Genomic DNA, 23,125 nt, shown 5'->3' with positions numbered 1-23,125 from the left:
TTAAAGACAGGTGAGTTGACAGCTTGAATGAATGATGCCTCTGAAAAAATGGAAGGTTTTATTGCAGCCAACTGGAGCCTCTGACAGAAGACAGACTCCTCTCTAAGCTGGCCAGAGCCACCTGGTGAGAGTCAGTCTGGTTATTTCCCAACACAATAACATGAAATAGCTGGAATTGTAACCAGATCTCCGAGTCCTACTCCCGTCCTGGCCTCCCTGCATTGGCAACCAGTCAGGTTTGGGAATCATCTACAAGCCCACCTCCTGACTTGAAAAGCCCTAGGTAATCTGGTGTCTTGCTGCTCCACAGGCCTGCTGGTGTATCTGGTGTATTACTCCCCCACCCTGACAGCTTTGGCCACTGGGTTCTGATCCACGGTGTGTTCCCGGTCCCTCTCGTTTGGCAGCAGATGGTCTGCTCTTCTGCACGGAAACAGGGAAATACGCTGCCTGAGGCTGTGTGACACTCTGTCACAGCGCTCTGGCTCTTTTCTAAAAGCCCTTTAAAGACCCGATTCCTCAGACCTGCCGCCCTGGTTTGTTATATAACCTCCCATTGATTCTGCACTTGTGTCTGTCCTCGGACGTTACTTTATCTGTGGAAAATCACGTCTTTGTTCTGCCCTGCAGGAGATTGAAAGCACTGTATAAATTATGATTATTATTGGGTGGAAGTCACCAGGGAGCAGCTCATACAAGAGACAGAATGATTAATAATTACAGTTGTACAGCTTAGCAGAGAGCACAGTGGTTAAGTGGGTTCAAGTGGCCACCTGTGGCAGTTTTTCGTGGTGAATCTGCAGAGGAGCCCAGCGCACCAGGGCTGCTGACTGGCGTTCACTTCTTCGCCACAGTGTTCACATCTGTACCATGCTTTACCACAGCTCCCTGTGTCTTACCATGTTTTTACAATGACACCACGGTGCTTAGCTTCAGCTTCACTGTGCTATACCACAGTAAGCTCTTAGAGGGGAAGTATGATCAGTTAGCCCTGATTATTTTATTTTGTGGGCATTTTTCTGCGTTGTTCAGAGCAAATCTTTAGCAGATCTCGTTTCCCCTGCCCTGGTTCCACATCGGTAGTTTGTGTTCAAATATGACACAGGTCCAGACAAACTGTGCACTTAGAGGCTTGTAATTAGAAGAATAAAGCAGAGTTACAAAAGGACTGTCTTCTTGTATTCATTCACACCCCTGATTTGTTTGATGTGATTCCAGCCGGTGGCGATCGGGGGTCCGATCTAATACAACAGGCAGTCTGAGCCGATCCGGGGGGGTCCTTGCCCTTCCACTCAGTGACCTCCGTCATGTTTCCCGAATAATTCCCCCGTGTGTGCTCATTTGTAAAGATCCGCTCCCGCCTCCAGTCCTCCTCCTGGATTGCTGCACGGACTGGTCTGTCTGCAGGTGTCCCGTATTCATTAGGCATGCATTAATGAGTGCAGCAAGCATTCAGTGATGCAGAAACCGAGCACTTGAAAAAAGCAACCTGTGAGAGTGCAGACGCTGAACTCACACTGACACGCAGCAGAATGTCTTCATGACAGGATTTTGGAGTTTTTGCACCTGTTTATATACACCTTTTCTTTCATGTGGAAGGTCCTTGGCTCAGCTAGTGTGGCTCCAAGCAATTTCACACATACGTTCGCGCACACTGATGGTAAATCAAGTGATCCGTGATCCTGCTAATCAGTGATCCTGGCATTTTTGTGAAGTCTTAACATTATATGCCGGTACAAAACAAATTCTAACATTGTACCCTAACACAACTCAAAAGCAACTGCATTTAAATAAAGTGGTTCTCTGCTCTACCAACACATAGCCAAAAAAAAACCATGAGAAAATCCATGCAATTAGTAAAACAATGTCCACAGGATAAACTATATAGAATGAGCTCTGAAGATGCGCTTTGGCGACATCTAGTGGTAGATATGCGGTCATTACGCCTTCTCTGGGGTAACCTGCCATTCCGCTCCGTAAACACAAACAGACTCGATTAAATAGTTTAGACAGTTATTGTGCAGCCTGTTGTTTATTCTGTATGATGTTCCGAACAGTGTCTGCTCACTCTGTGTTTTGGCGTGAGTGTGCTGTCGCGGGAATACTGTACCGTGAGAGTTCCTATAACCATTCCTCAGGTTTTCGCTATTGAACCAGGCCTGCCAAATTCGGTTCTGGGAAGGTCTAGTCTCTCCTGGTTTTGGCCCAACCTGAATAGTTCATTGAAAAAGCTACCTAGTCATTGGTTTAATTAGACATATAAAGCGTATTTCGCACAGCCTTTTTACAGTTCACTTTATTACAGTTATAAACGCGTTCAGGCCTGGTTGGACGCGTTATGAAAGATGCAGGAAATGAAATAATTACACCAGCTGTGGAACCGTGGCCCACGGCAGGCAACCTTTATCCTGGAGCCTGGGGGCTTTGAATTCCCTTCCGCCCGCGTCCTTACTTCTTCCAGCGCAAGCTGGAGGCTTTCTGTGTGTTATAGGAACCACTGCCTAGACCTCTGCAGTTGTAGACCACCTGCTCGCTCCTCTGCAAGTCCGAACCCGGCCTCACCCATCTCGGACTGATCTGCAAACCAATCGTACGTGAAACGTATTGTAACGCATACGGCCGTCAGTGGTGTGTAAGAGCCGGCTTACCAGAGCGGTGACGTCACCGCGCTTCCCTGTAATAGCAGGACCACAGCCCCTGATCTCTCTTTAGCTCAACAAGCTGGGTCCCTGTTGAGTGACGCCGGAGGCCCGGGTTCGCGTCCCGTTGAACCCCGTTGAGTTACAGTATTATTTATTAGTTAAAAATCCAATCAGTCGATGCGTTTTGTCTCTGGATGGTCACTATTACCCCCATCTGAGTCCGTCGAGTCCTGGGCAGCACGTGTCCTGTTGACAGTGCCCACGGGCTAGCCGGCGACGCCAACCGGTGGCAGGGACACGGGATGACCCACAGCAGGGCTGGTGTGAGCCGGGGTGGGAGCGGTGCCGCCGGACTCGGGGAGGGTGACGGCCTTCATGACACGCCTGTGCGCGGAGAGTAATCTTGGAGCCGGTGACGGGAGCTTCTCGCTGCGGGCAGCTGTGCTGTAACACAGCAGCTGAGCTGCTGGAGTCCCAGTACGTGCCTGCAGAGACTTTCGGAGTACACGAGTAAAGTTTAAACCTTGCATCTTCGCCCCTCAAGTCAGCCTGGGCTGTAAAACCAATTTTTATTGCTCTTGTAATATTGTTCTTTTTAAAATGACCATCCTTTGTTTTCGCTTGTTAGGAGAGGAAGCTCAGCTGAGGAGGCGGGAGCGTTACTTCGTGGCGTTCCGCTGGAGTATCCCGGTTTTTCATTCTTCTCCCTGCCGCTTGCTTCGCAGTCCCGATGCGGTGTGAGCTTCCTACTCAAACCTGTTTGCTGTAGAAAAACGGGCACGGAACTCGAACCAGGCGTCTCTGGGGAAATAAAGACGTAGCTCGTCCCGGGTCAGGTCTGCACTCAGTGACCCAAGCCCTGCCGGGGCGCAGGGGCGAAGGGTCGGGTTTAATTTCAACGCTTCAGACGCTGCTTTTCAAGTTGCTATAAATTGAATTTTATAACAAACAGGAGGGGGACTATTCTTTCCTGTGCGGCGCCCCCCGAAGAAGCCGTAGCGCGTCTCTGAGGGCGGGTGACCCTTCGCTCAGGAATTCCAGCTCGCTGCGGCTGCAGGGGCGCGCAGTCTGCGGCGAAACACCTCCTTCGCTCTGGAACGGATCCCAGTCGATACTGCTGAAATTTCACATCCTGTTCAGACAGCCTGCGCACTCGGTAACGCCGTGGCGAGCCGAGCCGAGCCGAGCCGCTCGGAAACGGACCGCTGACGAGTGACCCCCCTCACGCTGCGAGCGAGAATCGGACTGTGCCGAGTCTGCACCTCGGGCGATGTGCGGCGGTTTCAAAGCGAGGTTCTGACTTCCCCCCTTTGAAAATCGGGAGTGAAGGCAGGGACGCAGGTGTCAGCGAGACTCAACAGGTCATTAACTCCTTTCCAGAGGATCTTAAAAGGTGAGCACGTTTAACTTTCCTTTTTCCCAATGCGCGGAGACGCGTTTGTATTTCGCGTTTATAGTTCCTGGCTGCAAAAGTGACTTTCTTTGATTTCTTTATTTAACTTTCTTGTATCCTTCAGAATCCGCATGGACGGTCATAGGCACTGTGCAGATCAGGCACTCGAGTGCTTCATTCGAGCGCTGTCCAAACCTGTGCGCTTTTTTTGCGTTGTAATTAAAAACGGTTTTCGTCTCTTAAATTGCTCCCTGGGGAGGAATTAAGCATTTTGAACTGAGTTGTAAAAGCTTTTGATTTACGTTTAGATTTACGTGTAACTTTTTACGCGCAAAAGTTACATGTCATAAAAACGAAAGCTAGAGACCTGCCTTTAATATGCATTTTATTATTTTCTGTATGGTGCATTTTAATAACCTTTAGTTAAGCAGCGACAGCACCGTCTGGATCAAACTCCAGAATTCAGTGAAGACATGCCTTCACCGGGGCGTATAAACGTGGAGACCATTATACAATGCAGCAATTAACCCCCAATTGCAAACGAGCTAGTTTACCGATACTCACATTCTCGAGTCAACTTTCAAGCTAGTGTACGCGCTCAATGTGCGATTTAGAAGCCACAGAATGAGCACAGTACATAAAAGCGAATTCAACTCCTTCGAGGTACAAAGTATGAAAGTAATTCAATAAGCCCAATCTTTTTAACATCAGACAGTTAAATTCAAATATCCAATTCAATATCTATACCTACACGAAACCACGCTGAGCTTCACAACAGAATACCGCAAGATGATTCCCAAGATCTTCCGACTGGGAATCCTCAGTCTTGACGCTCTGTCCACCCTGTACTTGATTTCAATACAAATTTTGCTTCGAAGAGATCACATCATTTTCACAAGTAAGGTCGAGGGAAAGCATTGTTCTACGGTACGGAATCGATAGTTACTGCGCACGCAGTGTGGAAAAGGTGTTTCCGAACTCTGTTTTGGCGAAATATTTCAATCGATTTGAAGCAAAACGAAGCCGCGATTTTGCACTGTGTAAGTCTGGGGAGGCGTGGGCTAATGTGCATCTTTAAAAACGATTCCAACTTGAATTACATTTTAATTGCCACCTTTTCTAACGTGTATTACAGGTGTACTCTTGAAGGGAACTTCAACGAGAGGCGGTGCTAATTACTGTTGTGATTAACATCTAGGAAGTGGGACGGCTCCTGTACCTGTTCCTTTCCCTCTTCTGTTGGGAAGATTGTAAAGGGTGACTCCTCGGTTCCCGCCCACAATGCGAAGACTGGCTGTCTCGCTGGCGCAGCTCCGTGACGATGCCCCCCATGCAAACAGCACACACGACGAAACCCCCCTCATTCGTTAGTGCTGCGTTTCGTTTCCGAGATACAGCGCTTTGTGTTTTCGGGGTCGTGACCTCACTGAACCCCCTTACACCATCTTAGGAGAACTGAGCCGGTCTCATTCTTCAGTGCTGCGTTTGTGCCGGTTTGTGCCGTTGATAGTAACTTCCCAGCTGTTTTCGTTCCCGAGATATAGCGCCTTGTTTTTCGGGTGATCACTTGACCATGCACGGCGACTTTGACCTCCAGTGACCCCGTCTGCCGAGTTCAAGCGCTCTGTTACTGGTGCGAGAGTAACAACTCTGCAATTGTGTTTCTCTGTTTGCCCGGGTCGGGGGGGGCGCTGGATTTTGCATTTAATATCGGTATCTTCTGTGCGTTTGTGTGAACAGGAACATTACATTTGTCACCAATATCATACCCTAAGCAGAAGAGTTGCGGGTTTAGCCTTAAAAAGCGAACTTTAGGAAACAATATTATGTTCTTAGAAAGAGGCTTTAACTTGCACGTCTTAATACTTCGTAGCGCTGTCCTTTTTAAAAAAAATCTGAAGAAGTCATCAGTTTCTCATTTTCTCCTTCTTAAATAGACATGCGCACCGAGGGACCTGTAAGGATTCGACCCGCCCGTCGAGTCGCGTACAGTATTTAAAAAGGCATGGATTTGCAACTTCATGAACCACAAGACGACTGTTGCTCTTGTCGCGCAAAGCACATTCGTCATCGTGAAAAAGAACTAGGATGTGTTTTTAAGGGGCCCTGTGTACAAAGCTGACACGGGTAGTTCATAATACATCCGCAAAACAACATTGGTAATTCTGCCGTCTCACACTTACGGACCGCGGCAATCTTGGAAAAATATTTGTATTTTCACAAAAATAAAAATTGTTGTAGGGGGGGCTGAGTGACGGCCACAGCCCCCCAAAAGAAGGCGCTACATCTCGGGAAAGAAAGCAGCTGGGAAGGTACTTTCACTGGCACAAAACGTCACAAGCAAGGCACTAACGAATGAGGGGGGGGGGGGTTAATCGTTTGTGCTTTGTGTAGGGGGGGGGAGCAACTTCACTGGCGTGCGTGTGCCCGTGCGCGAGGCACTGGGGGGTGTTCGGGGTCTGCCTCAGCACCCTGCTGGTGACCATGAGTGCGTGGACTTGTTGTAGACATGTCCTTGATTGAGGCCTTCCCTGAGGCGATGCTTCCAGCACTCTTGTTTCAGGGCTTGGGCTGATGTTTCATGTAGGACTGCTGATTGGATTTCAATGCTTCGTGACGCCGATGTGACAGTGACTGGTCCCTCAGGAGGCACACCTTACCCTGCTGCCCACAGCCCAAAGATCCGGCTCCTCCGGGGGGCTGTGGATGTAGGGCCCACTCTGGTCCAGTGCCCATGCATTCCCGGGATTGGGCCTGGTCCTGGGTGGTCCTGGGTGGTCCGGTGCTGATGAGCCCATGCGTTCTTCGGAGTGAGCCTGGTTCTGGGTGATCCAATGCTGACGAGCCCATGCGTTCCCGGGAGTGGACCTGGTCCTGGGTGGTCTGGTGCTGACCAGCCCATGCGTTCCTGGGAGTGGACCTGGTCCTGGGTGGTTCTGGGTGGTCCGGTGCTGACCAGCCCATGCGTTCCTGGGAGTGGACCTGGTCCTGGGTGGTTCTGGGTGGTCCGGCGCTGACCAGCCCATGCGTTCCCGGGAGTGGACCTGGTCCTAGGTGGTTCTGGGTGGTCCGGCGCTGACCAGCCCATGCGTTCCCGGGAGTGGACCTGGTCCTGGGTGGTCCTGGCTGGTCCGGCGCTGACCAGCCCATGCGTTCCCGGGAGTGGACCTGGTCCTGGGTGGTCCTGGCTGGTCCGGCGCTGACCAGCCCATGCGTTCCCGGGTGCGGCGGGCTTGTCCGGCGCTGTTCCGGCCCGGCAGGAGGGCGCTGATCCGTGTCCTCTCTCTGTGCAGAGGGGGAGCCGGCGAGAGCCCCGCGGGTGCAGATGTCCGGGCTGGTGCCAGCTGGAACACATGGAGTGGCAGCTGGCATGAGCCCGCGGCGCGGTTTCCCCCACCCTGCTGGCACGCCGACGAGCCCCACAGAGGTCCTGGCTCTTTCCTGCTGACCCCCCCAGCTGTCCCGGAACTGGCCCTGGGGGACTGATGGTCCTGCCATGCGGCGCAGGACGGCCACCCCTGGCAGCACCCTGCTGCGCGCCCTGTGTTGCCTGGTTGCCATGACGCCGTGGGCAGGAGGGCAGAGGGCGCTGTGCAGCAGGGAGGCGGTCGCGGACCTGCAGAGCCTCCAGGGCAAGATGGGCACCATGGTAAGGGGCCGCCACACGTACATAGCTCCTGAGCCTGCCCTCGCACTGACCCCCAGACCCCCAGACCCGGGGTCTGATAAAACAGCCACACCTGCCACGTCCCAGGACCGCCAGACAACTGTCAGTGGTGGAGGTTGGTCAAAATATATTAACCAGCAGCCTGAAGTGGAAGGTACCGCTGAAATACGTAGCTTGTTTTGCTTTGCTTCAAGCAAGCTCATTGCAATAATAATAATTCCTCACACTTATATAGCACTCTTCTGGACACTCCACTCAAAGCGCTTTACAGGTCATGGGGATCCCCTCCGCCCCCACCCGTGTGCAGCCCCACCTGGATGATGCTCCAGTCCTCTCCCTACACACCAGCTCTCAGTGGGGAGGAGAGCAGAGTGATGAAGCCAGTTCAGAGAGGGGGGTTATTAGGAGGCCATGATTGGTAAAGGCCAGGGGTAAATTTTGCCAGAACAGGGGGATAACACCACTTTTCGAGAAACGCCCTGGGATTTTTAATGACCACAGAGAGCCAGGACCTCGGTTTTACGTCTCATCCAAAGGATGGCGCCTTTTTACGGTATAGTGTCCCCGCCACTGTACTGGGGTATTAGGACCCACATTAGGACTGCAGGGTGAGCGCCCCCCGCTGGTCCCACTAACACCTCTTCCAGCAGCAGCCTCAGCTCTCCCAGGAGTCTCCCCTCCAGGTAGTGGCCAGGCTCCCCCTGCTGAGCCCCAGTGGGCTGCCAGCTGGGAGCTGCAGGGTGATATGGCTGCTGGCACTGACAACTCTTGCACGTCCACACATCACACACCCCTCTTTTGTTAGTGATCTCCTGTCCATCCTGCTACACCAGTGAAGCTAAAGGGTGATATTTGAGTGGGCTGGGTAAATATAAGCTTTGATTTACTGAAACAGTAGAACTCTGCCTTGACTGTTGAGTGTGGAAGCCCAGTACTGCAATATATTTCTTCCAAATGATTACTTACTTGCCCACTTTACATAAAAATGGGTTTAGTCAGGGGTGCTGTTTCACAAAGCGAGATTACTTATTTAACTGCATAACATGAGCAATCATGTTGACAAAAGTCGGGACTTTCAGCTTCACGGAGCAGGAGTGAATTGTATCCAGTTATAAAGTAACTAAAGCAACATATCCTCTACTCCTGACCTGCTCTGAGGCGGGTAGTGACAGACTAGTTTTACTTTGTGGTAAAGAGCTCAACTCACAGGACAATCAAACTGCACAGACATCCTCATTGAAGCCCCCACAGGGCCAAACAAGGCTGAAGTTTAACAGGAAATCAAATTGGCAGCATCAATGTACAGTTAAATAAAATTCTAGCCTAAAAATACGAACATTACTTACACAAAAGACAATAAAAACTCAATCATTTTCATTGAAAGTTTTTAAACATGAGTGCCTACAACGGATGTTACCTAGATATACTGTAGGCATTCATGATGTGCAGTTTCCATCAAATCAAATCAAATCAAAGTTTATTTATCAAATGCACAACAATATGGCGTGCAGCAGTAGTTGCTTGCAATGAAATGTCTTGTTCTGCGAGCTCACAAAAATTACAAGAATCACAAAAATCACAAACATTCACAAAAACACAAAAATCACAAAATTGAGGTTACATTTTTGAAATTGAATAAAACTCAATGTGAGTAGAGCTGTTATGTGTCCATGGTGTATGCAATATATACATGTAGTGTCGTTATGCTGGATATAGTGAGAATTGTGTGTCCATGTAGCCATTACAGGTGATTAAAGTGGAGGAGATCATCCCATTGTTTCTTGTCATCAGATGATCTGTGATGGTGTGGTGTCACATCAGCAACATGTACATGCCCCTGCCTCCCCAGACAGGCCAAGTGACATCACTGCCACCTTTGCTGTGCTCCTAAGGAAGCAGAGAGCTGCCCTCCTCCACTTGTGCCCTGTAATGACTTTCCTCCCATTCCTCTGGATCAACAGGGTGCTGAGCTGAGAGAGACATCAGAGTTCAACACCAGTCTAGTGAAACAGTGACCACATTTTTTTAGGATATTTTTTTTCCTAACTTCATTTAGAAAAATAAAATAATTCAGATATTATATTTAGGTCACATTTTCTACCTGGCTTAAGAGTTTCTGCAACGTGGTAGGGTGGTGCACCACTTAAACGTCTTGATTCACACCCAAAAAATGTTGGGGAAAAAGACAATATCCCTGTAAAGGGATACATTCCTTTGTGTTGATGATGATTCCTCCTTCTCCAGTCCTAGTCTGCTCATTTTTCTTCTTGTTCCCTAATTTTATCCAACATTTTTATCCAGAGGGTTGCACTGCACTGTACTGTGCAGTACCGCTGTGGAAGATATTCTTGTATTGACGTACTGATAGGTCCCCCCATTGTGCTCCAGCTACTGTAAATGCATAAATTACTGCTGCATAAAACTATATTGTACAGCTACACAATAGCTGAAAGAGGAGCTCCACTTCAGTGCCACAATAATGTAAGTGAAGTAACGCGAACGCATGCATACTCACACAATTTTTATAGTTTTCTTATCTTCAGATATTTCATAATTAACTTCCACATTCAATTTCTCTGTGAATTTTTGCCAGGTTTCTTCTCTGGCTTTTGCAGCTGCTACTATATAGTTCCTTGTTATTACAACAGATTTTTATCTCCATAGTTTTCCATAAAGGGCTGTAATTCATGGTCACTGGATGAAGACGTACATTCTTTCGCTGTGGTTTTGATGGCTCTGATGGATTCGATGCTTGACTCTCCTTGCTTACAGAATTGCTGTACTGAATTGCTTTAACCAGATAACTTAAACCAAAGTGTGCCTTCGTGAAACCAGAGTAATCCTGAAGTTCATTATAGAGGTAATTCAATCTGGCTAATTTGAGAAAATCTTGAATTACTTAAACCTGCTTTGTGAAACAGCCCCAGAGACTCTGTACACAGTGAGAACCTAATGAGTGGGAAACTCCTGTTTAATAACCCATTTATTAATCTCAAAGCAAGATAAAAATTCATAGTTAACATTTTTGATGTTGTACTGGCACGTTACACTCCACTTCTGCGGTAAAAAGTTCTTCACCTTTCCTGTATTCCAAGTTTCAGTCCTATAGCAAAGGAACAAAAAGGTATTTTTACCTTGCCATTAAAAAACATTCATCTGTGCTTTGTCATCAGGGTGATTAATATATAGAGTGTCTCCTGTTTGTTTAGAAAAATGCTGCCTTGCGAAACCAGACTAATTTTCAGATTGTTCTGCACTCGTCTTGCCTGTCTTTGATCAGTGCTTTTTGTTTTCATTCAGAATCCAGACAATTGCACTCTCTACACTGCCAATGTGAGCGATTATAAGGTATGTACAGTAGGAAGTGCTGAGCGATTGGTGCAGCTGTAATTTTCTGGCAGAGATGTGGTGCTTTTCACCTGCATGTGATTGCACTGCTGCATGGGGCAGGCCCTGCACAGGAGAGCACAGGGGAGTCTTGACATGACAGCACCTCTGCAGAGTAATCTGATCACCACGAGAGTTTTGTCTTTCTGCTGAGTTAGTTTCCTTGCATCAGTCTCATTGCACGGACCCTGTTTGTGGTGTCTCAACATGTCGCTGGCCTTGCTCTGTTTGTTTTTATAGCGATGCCTCTCCTGGGCTCTTTATCCAGAATCTACTGAATACTTTAAGGGATATTGCGTGTTTCCCTGTGAGTGAATGGAAAAGTAACAAGTATCTCAGAGACGTGGCTCTGCAGATGGGGTAGAATGCTGGACCAGGCTTTGAACTAATTGCCCCTGTCGTGCATCTGGCACCAGAGCAGTGCTTGAGTGCACAAACACTGACAGTACCCACCTCATCTCCCTCCCATTGATTCTGTAATATTTCTTCCAGTCTGGGAGTCAAGACCCATGTCAGATCATGACAGATCAGGGTCCATGCATTCATATTGAAATGTTATTCCCAAGTTTGGCGTATCTCTTCTGGCACTTTTGAAGGTGCACAGCACTGCATTGATATACAAGCCCGAATCCAACGTGGTGTACAGGAGCAGAGGTCTGGGAATCCTGGCAAGGCTGTGAATGAGGGGAGGCAGCACTAGGGGAAGGGGAATGCTGTCCTCCCTGGATCCAGCACTTGGTCATGAAGCAGCGTGGGTCTGTAATGTGTCCCCTCTGCGGAATTTCCTGACCAAAAATGGCCGCAGATAAAGCCAGAACTCGGTGGATTTTATGTAGAGAACAAAGCTGAACGTTATAAGGCAGAGGTGTCCAGTCCCAGGGCTGCTGTCTCCCAGTTCCCCAGCTCTCTTTCAAGCTGCAGGACCTGAAGAGATGGGAGAAGCTATTAAACTGGTCCAGTAAAACCACTAACCTGCTGCTTCTGCTAGTTAAGAGGTGAGCTGTCTCATAGCCTAGGAGACCAACTTCCCCTTTAGGAACAGGCGTGGTCCCCCCCCCCCCACACACACAAACACACACACACACACACACACACACACACACACACAAACCACAAGGATTCCCAGTCTTTTTGTTTTGACATTTCTTGCATAGCTCTTCTCTCAGTAAGCACTATGGGTGTGGGCTTCTGATATCCATCTCTGTACTTGATCTTGTGCATGCCAGAAAAAGGTCTTGGCATCCTCACTGCATAGTAAACACTATTTTTCCCTCCTGCATTCTGAACAGATTAACCTCTCCAGGAGAATTAACCCTTTACAAGGCAGGACCACGTGAGCACTGGGTGTGTGTTGAGTGTACCTGGCTGTGGATGGAGAGCTGTTTGGAGGTTAATGACCACACTGTTCTGAAGCTGCTGTGGTCCGGCCAGACAATAGGAGATGCCTCGCGTTGTACATGGCAGAAGGCTGACAGAGTGACCAAGAAAGATGTGGCTAACGTGGGTGTTGTACAGTTCCCTGATTCAAACAGATCATGGAAGTCTGACTTGGAATGAAGCATCATGGAGCAGCTTGACATAATGATCACAGTGCTGGAGTTCTGCTAAAAGTCTGACAAAGTGCTCTTTCCTCCTAACCTGCACACACGTACTGCTGCTCTATGCATCCTGCCTGTTATTCCTCAAAGACTCTAGCAGAAATGCCACACCACAGCTGGGATTTAAAACTGGACTCTTATTATTATACTATTATTATTATTAGTAGTAGTAGTAGTAGTAGTAGAATTATTATACTGGATTATTATTGTTAGCTGCGCTTGGCACTGATGTGTTGAGCCTCAGAATGGCCTCAATTTAATGTGCTTTCATGAACTGGAGTTCAAGCAGGGGATGTGTATTGTTGGACTCCAGTTTGCACAATCTGAACTGTGTTCCTCAAAATCAAGAAACAATGAAAAGCCGCTTCATAATTCCTTGCTTTTCCAATTTCTGAATAAATGGTTATTCATTTCCTCAGTGCAATACTCTTAAACCCACTGGAACATGTTTACTAGACAATAAAGGAATTCAGTGCTGAGTTCAGCGCACTCTGTTCATCTAAATCAAATTTATCCTCTTGTTGGCTCGGATGGATTTTTTTTTTGAGAAGCAGGATTAAGTTCTCAAACTGTTGTTTTTTTGAAGCTGCCCTTACCTGACTTCCATGACATTCGCACGATCTGACCCCCCACAGTCCTGAGGTTGTTCACTGTGCAGCCTCCGTTTCACTGGCCAGCGTTTCAGGCCCACAGAAGCAGTGTTCTGGTTGAGGTACGAGTTTAACGGGGCTCAGAGTTCTGCCTTGAGGCTCGCTGGCAGAAACCCTGAGCTGTTCCACTGCAGGCACCCAGATAAAGCTACTTATCACTGTGTGTGCAGCCCCTCTGGTCGGGCTGGGACTCCATCCCCCGACAAATTATTGTCTTCCTGGAAACCACAATTTGATTCGATGGAACTTCTTTTCACTTGAATCCGTGATCTTATTTGGCATTGTTTAAGCCTGAGCCTGCTCCAGCTACCTCACCCTTTCTCCTGCCAGTGTTAACACGGCAATGTGTTTTCTTTCCTGGGAACCGATAATGAACCGGCTCAGCACTGGGAGATGGACACCCGGAAGCCCGCCTACCAGCGGGTCCAGGAGAGACCCGACGGCACAGGCTTCATCACGGCGTCCTGACCGTCTGGGTCCGGGGCTCGGAGCGCCTGGCCTCGTCATCCTGTTTTTATTCCCTGTCCGTGTGCTGGATCCCGTTCCGGGTTTTAACCATGTTTTGTCTCGTCTCGGATGGATCACCTGGTTTTGGACTTTGGACCGTGCCCCAGATTTCCCCTCTGGGCTCTTTGGACTTGTCTGCCTTGCCACGCCCCCCGAGAACCAGCTCACTGTCGTCACGCCCCCCCATCTGTCAACTGCTCCTGATCCTCGTTGTCTCCTCCCTGTTGTCCTTCTCCACTTACTTCCGGATGAGACCGTCTGCATAGGGTCCAGAACTACACTTGACGGGAGCCTGGACCGGCTCCTGTTGCAAAACCCTTCCAACAGCCACAAGACCAATGACACATATGGAGTAGAGAATTGCTCATGCTGTGCCATCCATTAATACTGGTCTATAATGACTTGGATCAGTTATGCCTTACTGGAGAACTCTATAGAACAGTAGGATTCAACAGAGTAATGGCCAAGGAGTTAGCGAATGCAGATCTTGCTAAAATAACTTGTTAGAGTTGTTGGGCTTCTTAATTTAAGCCTGGTCAATACTTTAGGTTCTGGTGTTAGAAAATTATTCAACTTTGCAGATGATAAAGTAGGAGTAGTAACACATAGTGTAGAAAGTGTAAAGGAAATTTAAAAAGGACAGAAAGTTTAATATTGCAGGTGGTTACCTGGCAAAAGACCTTTGATTTAGAGCCCAGCTTAATGTTTTCTACCAGCTTGTTTCATGTGTTATACCATGCAGGGAAGCCATAAGAAACGCATGTTAGGATATATAATAGAAACAGTAGAAATTAAATCAGTGGATGTTACATGAAAACAGAAGAATATCATCTCATTCAGAAGATGGCATACCATTTTAGTTACACAAAAGAATGTCTTACAATGACTTACAGTAAAAACTGCATCTGTTGTCTTGGACAGACGAGGCTTGAGAGAGGTTCCCTTCTAGTAATTATACTCAAAGTCAATCCTAGGCACTACCTAGAGGTGCATTTAAAACAGAACAGGAGGCACTTCTCTACACAAAGGGTTCTGGGAGTCTGGAACAAACCTCCCACCCATGTTGTTGAAGCCGTTCCCGGGGAGCAGTGAGGGAACTGGGTGAAGCCACAGAATACCCAGTGGGGGGTGAGAACATGCAAGCTTTACGCAGAAGGTGCCCCGGGCCAGAATCGAACCCGAGACCAGGAGCTAACCGCTGGGCCACTATGCCTCCCTGCTTGCTTGCTCATTGACATGAAGCTCAGCACCCTGCGCCCCCATCTCCAGCAGTGGTGTTGACTAAAACCGGTACTCTGTTACGCTGTGCTTATTTGATATTGTTCGCAGTTTGATGATGATGTCTAAGGGAAGGTGCAGAGTTGTGAATATTTCTGCTACTCTGCTGACATCTTGGTGTGTTTTATCCAGCAGGAATGTCCCAACTCCACACTATCTTGCTTTATTGAGGAGCTCGGGGTCCTGATTCTCGAGTTTGGACACACGAGAACGAACGTCTCTTCGAAGCTCCTGAGGCGGCTGCATCAGCTGAATACGAAGGTGTGTGTTTTCCCTCCTCCTCTCCGTCATCCGGTTCGTCCCCTTCGCCGTGGTTTCGTGGGCAGGCGTTAGGCCGTTTTCACTTCGCGGCGATTTGTTTTTCGGTGAGAATTTGCAGTTTGCCATCGGCTCCTGCACCTGGACGCATCTCTTCAGCCTGTCTCCAGGAAGAGGCGGACCTGGCGTTTTGAAGTTCCCGCGAAGCAAGACTGCTATAGTGCCAGTACCCCTCATTAACTGGCTTGTTTTAGAGAGCAGGTCCAATTCTCGCTGTCGCCTTAAAGCCGTTCCCTTTCAACGCAAAAGCGCAGCCGGGTCTGTCAGCTATGCTGGTTTGTTCTATATAGTCGACTGGCACAGTAGCCACAGGCTGACTAAAGAGTGCGCGTTTTCAAGGACATCTTGTCCTTGATGCACTGGCGTTCTGTCACAGTCTGTGTCCATTAAGGAACGAAAGTGTTCGGTATTACCTTCAATAAACGTTTTCAAACGTCCGGGCTGGATCTGGACGGAAGCCCTCGGAACTCCGGCAGAAGTTGTGCTTGAGTGTGAGCGAGCGAGATGGTGTCTAAACTTTTTTTAAAAGCCACTAAAGGTTAGGGGTTAGAAGCCGAGTATACCCGAGATGAACTTATAGCATTGACTGTGCTTTCTCTTCTGTTTTTATTTTTGTATGTGCGTGCATTGCAGCTTCTCCACACGACCTCGCAAATTAAAGTACAAACGATCTAATCCGCATTCCTTATCAGTTCGCACTTATCACCGGCACGTTCCCAGCATAATCAGGTTTCTGATATTTACTGAGCATTTCAATGTCCAAGAAAAACATGCCATAAAGTCTGACATTTAGATTTAACAAAGGAGTTCAAAGTAATCCTAAAATTCCCTGTACAGCAATTGGCACGGAACTGGAATTCTGGAATGAAAAGACTTGAATCTGGGAGGATCTCTGCTTTCCTGCTGTGGGACTTTTTCTCATCTCTTGCCAATGAATGTTATCAGCCTATGGTGTGTGAAGCGAGTGTTTTAATTATATTGGAGCTGCAAGATGAATATGGGTGGAGACTGGAGTGTCAGTGGGTGATTGGCCTTCTGCTGAACAACACAGCAGGAAACAAGGTTTCGTAATCAAACGGATTCATTTATGTTTAACAACTTTGTAGACCCGTTGCAGTTATATTTACATGACTGCGTTGAGTCAAACGGTTTATAAAAACCTGTAAACGTATACCAGCTCATTCACACCAGCTCGTTCATTCCAGTTGTTCTGTTTCTCAACATTTGTATACATTTGTGGTTGAGTAGCATTCCAGTGATGTTTTGAGCATTTTAGTTCTCATGCTAGAACAATAGATGATCCCTACTATTAATAGAATTGAAAATAGAAATGAAAGGTGAGTTTCTGGAGTTGCAGGTATACAGTACCTACAGAATGGCCAGACCCATTCAGAGCTGTAGTTCCCTTCAAGGGAACAAGTAACAGGTTTATTCCATAATGAAAAGAGAAGAGAGAAAACACAGCGTTCTTCAGGTGTGGGGCTCACTCACTGAACCAGCACTCCCTTCAAGTACCTTTGAGACCCCAACTCACAAGGCCCAGAATCACCTGAGTACCTAACAGCATAACATGTTCTCAGTGAGCTCTTACCTGCATGTTGTCATTTTAAGATCAAATTAAGACTTCAGATTTAAAACCAGTTTTTATTATACTGTACATGCAGGAATAGAGTTGGCTGGGTTTTTTTTGGCGTCCCCTCAATGGAAGGAGACATTCTTGGACAGATTTCTGCTGCATGAGTCAAATAATGCCATTGCTCAGCTCTTATCTTCCTGTGTAACTTTTTATTTCCGTCACTGGTTGTGGCCCCGAGGGGAGAGTTTAAAGTACAGTGTTGCCACAGAAGTCAGGCCCACAAACTCCAAAGGAAGCAAAGGGAGATCTGCAAGCACCGACAAGCAGCAGATTGTATCCCTTTCCCCTTGACAGAAGATCTCAACCTTTGCCCTGCTGTTAGCTTTGAAATCTGACTGCTTCTGCGCTCCTCTGTAGCTGAGTCACCGGAGAAGCATGCAGCGTCTTTCCTCAGGATTCATGCTAATTATGAGGGATCGGGAGGGTTTTTCCCCTCACCGCGGAAGATGAGACTGGTGGGCCCTCGCTAGCGGAGAGCGTGCAGGCAGGCCGCCAGCAGCGTGATCCCAGTGTCCTGCCCCAGGAGCTGGGCTCCCAGTGATCCCAGTGTCCTGCCCCAGGAGCTCCGGCTGGGCTCCCTGGGGGAACTTCCCCAGTGCTGCCGAGTTCCCGTGTTCAGCCCATTTCCCTCCCGGGTCGCATCTAACGGTTCTTGCTGGAGCCAGGCCCACATTTTAAGCCCCGGGAGGCAGCAGCCATGCCCTCGAGGCTCTCCAGATGTTCCCTCCTCCCTCCGAAGTGCGCTGAGGGAGCAGCAGAGCCAGCTGCACGGCGGGGCAGTCTAGCTCCCATTAGAAAAGAAAAGCACTGTCACCCCTGGGCGCGCAGAGACGCCGCAGCTGCAGCGTAGGGAGCCTGAAATGGGAGAGAAGTGAAAGCTGATGCAGACTCTCCACGGGCGTGTGGCCGCGAGATGGGAGTCGTGCTTCCAGTTTTGATTTTGTGCCCTTTGGGGGCGGGGGGGTTCTCTTGTCTCTGCTGTGCTCTTTTTCGCCAGAAGGACCAAAAAGCGGACTGCCCACAGTGCGAGGCCCATGAGGAGCAGACGCCCCGGGAGTTCCTCACCGCCCTGCTGTCCGTCCTGCAGTCCATCAACGACAGCTGTTAGCGCGGCGAGCAGACGCCGCCGGCCGCCACTCCCGAGCTGGTCTCGTTCCCGGCGCCGTCCACAGCGAGGTACAGGGTGAGACCGGAACCGCGGCTCGTGTCCGAGGCCGGCTGGGACCACTCCGCTCCGGCTGTAGATCTTGTTTGCTCTGTTCAAGGTTTGAGTTTTCGACACCACGCTATGGATGTCTGACTCCGTTCCCGGAGGCCCTGGTGTCCAGTTCTGTCCATCTTGGGGCTAATTATTTAATCGGCTGCATAATTATATTACTTGTAAAGCGGTTCTGAGGTTTTTTATAAGCACCGGTGGCTTTAAAGGCGTGTTTTGAGTAATTAGCTGTGACCTTGGGTAACACCCTGTAGACGTGTAAGAAAATAACGGTTTAGCTGGAAGAGAAACCAGCCGGGCCCTCCAGGAAGGGATCTGACTGTGCCGCAGTAGACCCTGCAGCTGCAGGGAGCTCTTTCGGAATGAGCTACCTTGGGAGAGGAATGGGACATCGTACAGCACTGCGTGCTTCTGCGTGCTTCCAAGCCCATGCAACTGCAGAGCCTTTCTTGAAAATAAAGTGCAGTCACGGCACACTGCAGTCGATCTGCTGGACAGCGTTCTAAGCCGCTAATGGTCCTTGCTGCAGTAGTTGTAGGAATAGTAGCTGGACGGATCAACTGCTGGAAAGGCTCTGAAGCTGGGAAACCTGTTCCAGCCCTGTTAACGTGGGGTTTGAACGAATTCCCTTGCAGACCGAGGCACCCCCGGCTCCCGGCAAACCCTCCTTGTGCTTTTCGAGAGCTGAGGAAAGGGAAAGCAACACAGCCGGTGGATGGGCTGGCAGGCCTGGCCTGTCACCCTGCCCTCTGTCTGTCTGGAAACGGGAGCTTCTGCTGCTGCTAGGATACCTAAATTGCTTGTTCACAACGGCCAGCCTGGAGACTTTACAGTATTTATAACTTTCAATAAAGCGTATCCTGGAGGCATTTCTGCGGTGGTCAGGAAACAGACAGCACCCTGGCTTAGTTTCCATGGTTTCCTTGTGGACTCTGGGGAAAATCTTCTCTACTGGCCTTTCCTACCTTTTGGTAACTACGCTACCCACACACATGGCCCTGGGTTACATTCGTACACCACCGCTGGCCTTTTTTACTGTAGCCCTGGAGGCAGAGGAGAAATGCTCCAGCCTGCCATGTTGCTGAGGCCCATACCCTGGTTCTGGCATGAGTTGGACAGCAGCCAGATCACCCTGCAGCTCCCAGCTGGCAGCCCTACTGGAGCTCAGCAGGATGGGAGACTCCTGGGAAAACTGAGTTTGCTGCCAGAAGAGGTGTTAGAGGGGCCAGCAGGGGGTGCTCACCCTGCGGTCTGTGTAGGTCCTAATGCCCCAGTATAGCGAATGGGACACTATACTGTAAAAAGGGCACCATCCTTCAGATGAGACGTAAAACCGAGGTCCTGACTCTCTGTGGTCATTAAAAATCCCAGGGTGTTTCTCGAAAAGAGCAGGGGTGTAACCCTGGTGTCCTGGCCAAGTGTAGTGGAGCATCATCCAGGATTCAGGTGCGGCTGCACACTGGTGATGGAGGTGGAGGGGATCCCCATTACCTGTAAAGTGCTTTGAGTGGAGTATTATAATTATGAGGTCCCTCGCTCGATCAGGGCAGGTCATGAGAGCAAGCACAAGCTGTTCTCAGACTAAGTAAAGCAGTATCTTTTCTTGATGCGTATGCAGAAGATCCTGCGCAGCAGTAAACCATGCTGAGTGATGCCGAGATGGGGGCGTGGGCTTGAGCAGTCTACCTGGGTGGAGTTTGTATGCCCTCCCTGGGCTCATGAGGGCTTTGGCCAGGAGCTCCAGTTTTATCCCAGAGACGTGGCACTGGTGTCCCATCTGGGGAGATAGTGGTCATGTGCTCTGTCTCATCCCACTGGGAGAGGCTCTGGCTACCTGCAGAGTTCGCTGGGACAAGCATCACATTCCCGGATTCTCCATGTACAGTACTGCGCCCCTGGCTTGACAACACAATGATCTGGATGTGTTTATTTCCTCCAGGGCCAGAACCTGACGGAAGAGGCTCCTTCAACCCAGAATTTGAGCTTGGTGCTTGGAATTCACAGATCATACTGGCTGCCCCTTCATGTGACATTGTTGAAATCCTGTATCTGTGGAAAAGCAAGACAAGACCTAAACAAAATGTTATTACCCCAGAGGAAGGCTCTTCTGAGCGATGACTCACTGGGCACAGGGCTGCGCTAATGCTAAACATGACAGGGAAATAGCTCATAGCAACGAGCCAGCAGATTAACCCCGTGTCAGGAAATCAATGTTTTTAAATGCAATAAAATGTTTAAAACATAAAAGCAGTGAGCAAAATGAAGGTTTTTCTTCTTTTTGAATGATTGAACAAATGCCCCCCCAAAAAAACCAAAAAAGGCAGTTCATCTGTGAGACGATTTAAAGTTGCTTTTGTGTTGAAAGAATCATGAAGAAAGCCTTTATTTTCAGGAAATATTCCAGTTTGCTCCCTTCTCTAAATATTTCTTTAATTATACAACTATTTTGATTTCTGTGAAGTTGGCACAAAGTCATTTAAATCAAGTCAGGAACGCTACAGGATGTCTGAATGCTCAAACCCAAAGCGCAAACAATGTACTATGTTTTTAAATGTAATGAAATGCTTAATACATAAAAACAGTGAGCAAAATAAAGTTGTTTTTTTTAAAGAGCTGTAGCCTAACTTCATCTGACACTGTGCCCCAACCAGCACATACACAATATCACACACTTTGTGCCACAAAAGAAGCCTTCTGTCTTTACTGGCTCACCACCGGGATGGGCCTCATTCACAGTGGACAGTGACTCAGCATGACAGCTGATGTTATATGGAGCCCTGGAACTGCGCGATTGAACAAATGCCCCATTTAAAGTTGTTTTTGTGTTGAAAGAATCGTGAAGAAAGCCTTTATTTTCAGGAAATATCCCAGTCTGCTCCCTTCTCTAAATATTTCTTTAATTATACAACTATTTTGATTTCTGTGAAGTAGCACAAAGTCATTCAAATCAAATCAGGAACACTACAGGATGTCTAAATGCTCAAACACAAAGGACATGCACTTTTCAAAAACTGCTCAGGCCAGTATAAGGCCACTGTGTCCATAACCTGGATGCCAATGGGCACAGAGCAGGATAGACCTGCCTTGGGACACTAATACATGGCAGGGCACACACAGGACATGCAGGGGCCAGATCTCTTACTGGCCAAAATATTAGGAACCAGAGCATCCTGAGTGACTAAACCAGTAAAGTCTCTAACCTGGGTACCGGTTAAGCTCGATGATCACCGGTTCGAACCTCGGTCACATCACTAGCTAATGACCAGCAGCCATATCACTCTGCAACTCACAACTGGCAACCCACTGAAGCCAAGCAGGTGTGAGCCTGGCCAGTACCTGGATGGGAGACCTCCTGGGAAAAACTAAGGTTGCTGCTGGAAGAGGTGTTAGTGGGGCCAGCAGGGGGCGCTCACCCTGTGGTCCATGTGGGTCCTAATGCCTCAGTATAGTGACAGGGACACTATACTGTAAACAGACGCTGTCCTTCGGATGAGACGTAAAACCGAGGTCCTGACTCTCTGTGGTCATTAAAAATCCCAGGGCGTTTCTCGAAAAGAGTAGGGGTGTAACCCCGGCGTCCTGGCCAAATTTCCCATTGGCCCTTACCACTCATGGCCTCCTAATAATCCCCATCTCTGAACTGGCTTCATCACTCTGCTCTCCTCCCCACTGAGAGCTGGTGTGTGGGGAGCGTTCTGGTGCACTAGGTGTGGTGGATGCTGCACATTGGTGGTGGCGGAGGGGATCCCCATTACCTGTAAAGTGCTTTGAGTGGAGTGTCCAGAAAAGCGCTATATAAGTGTGAGCAATTATTATTATTAGTTAGTCATGCTGACTATGTTGCCAGCAACAGGGACCCCCTGTGGCCTCCTGTATGCTTGCAGGCTGATGTAGCTGCTGTTCAGGGAAGCGGCTCTCCTCCAGTCAGCATTTGACTTGCACTCTGGAGCGAGTGATCGCGCTGTGGAGGCCCCAGAGTGTTGTAAACCCTTCAGGTAGAACCCCTGGCAGTAGTTTCAGGGGTCGTATTCTCTCCAGCTGCAGTGAGTGAAGCTGAAGGTTTTCTGTAGCCCTGTATCCTGGAGTGGGGTCTCTTCCCCCCCAACACAGCTCTGGTCCTCAGTTACAGCACTGAGTCGCCTCAAAGGTGTGAAAAGATGAGCAGCTGGCAGGTGGGCGTGGCGGCGGTCTGCAGTTCCTCACTGTCCTGTCAGTGCAGTCCTGCGGCCCAGTCCCTTCCCATTCTGTCAGCAAGAGCCCTAGAGTGGGACTGCAGTGTGTATTCTGCACGCCCTGCTGGATCTCCAGTTTCCCTGTGGGGCTGAGGTCAGGGTTATTCCAGGAAGGTGATGAAAGCCTGATGCAGCACGAAAATAACCTGTCTGTCAGAGAGAAGGAAAGGTTCACACGAGGGTTCCGGTACAACTTCTGCTTTTCTCTCCTTGGCTGAGCACTGAGGAAAGAAATCTGCTCCAGGCTCTTCAGCTTGGCTGGCAGGGGGAGCGCCACAGAGAAAACTTCAAAAAAACAAAGAAAACAAGCAGCAGGATCTGGAACACTTGGGGGTGTGTGTGAGTGCTGGCGCCGAGCCAGCGCTCGGGGCGTGATTTTCAGTCCCAAGTGAAGGAGGTGCAGAAAGGGGCTGAGACAGAGGGAAACTCTGTTGCAGCAAGTGGAGATGATAAGATCACTTGATTGGCCATTGACAATCTCTTGTTTTAGGAATCTGTCTTTTTCGTATACCCCAGCTTGCTCTCCATGAGACACACAGAGAGGGAGAGAAGCTGGGGGGTCAGAGCGCAGGGTCAGCCATTTATACGGCGCCCCTGGAGC

The 23,125-nt window shown here is 48.9% G+C and overlaps 1 protein-coding gene across 5 annotated transcripts; it reads left to right on the top strand.

The window, feature by feature from the left end:
* The first annotated feature begins 739 nt into the window (after positions 1-739).
* Positions 740-20,902, top strand: il15l (interleukin 15, like). Of its 5 annotated transcripts, none has more exons than XM_088912142.1 (6): positions 740-4,035; positions 7,329-7,684; positions 11,003-11,050; positions 15,258-15,383; positions 18,077-18,252; positions 20,232-20,902. In XM_088912142.1, exons 2-5 carry the CDS (start codon positions 7,532-7,534, stop codon positions 18,182-18,184), a joined length of 435 nt encoding a protein of 144 aa, XP_088768268.1. In that variant the 5' UTR covers positions 740-4,035; positions 7,329-7,531; the 3' UTR covers positions 18,185-18,252; positions 20,232-20,902. The 5 variants fall into 5 exon arrangements, with proteins under 5 accessions (XP_088768268.1, XP_088768266.1, XP_088768267.1 ...); XM_088912140.1 differs by having other exon boundaries at positions 18,074-18,252; XM_088912141.1 differs by having other exon boundaries at positions 15,255-15,383.
* Positions 20,903-23,125: the final 2,223 nt, after the last annotated feature.

The sequence above is a fragment of the Atractosteus spatula genome, chromosome 3 (genome assembly GCF_055471065.1).
Source record: "Atractosteus spatula isolate fAtrSpa1 chromosome 3, fAtrSpa1.hap1, whole genome shotgun sequence".
NCBI classification, from domain to species: domain Eukaryota; kingdom Metazoa; phylum Chordata; class Actinopteri; order Semionotiformes; family Lepisosteidae; genus Atractosteus; species Atractosteus spatula.
This window is presented reverse-complemented; position numbering and strand designations above follow the sequence as displayed.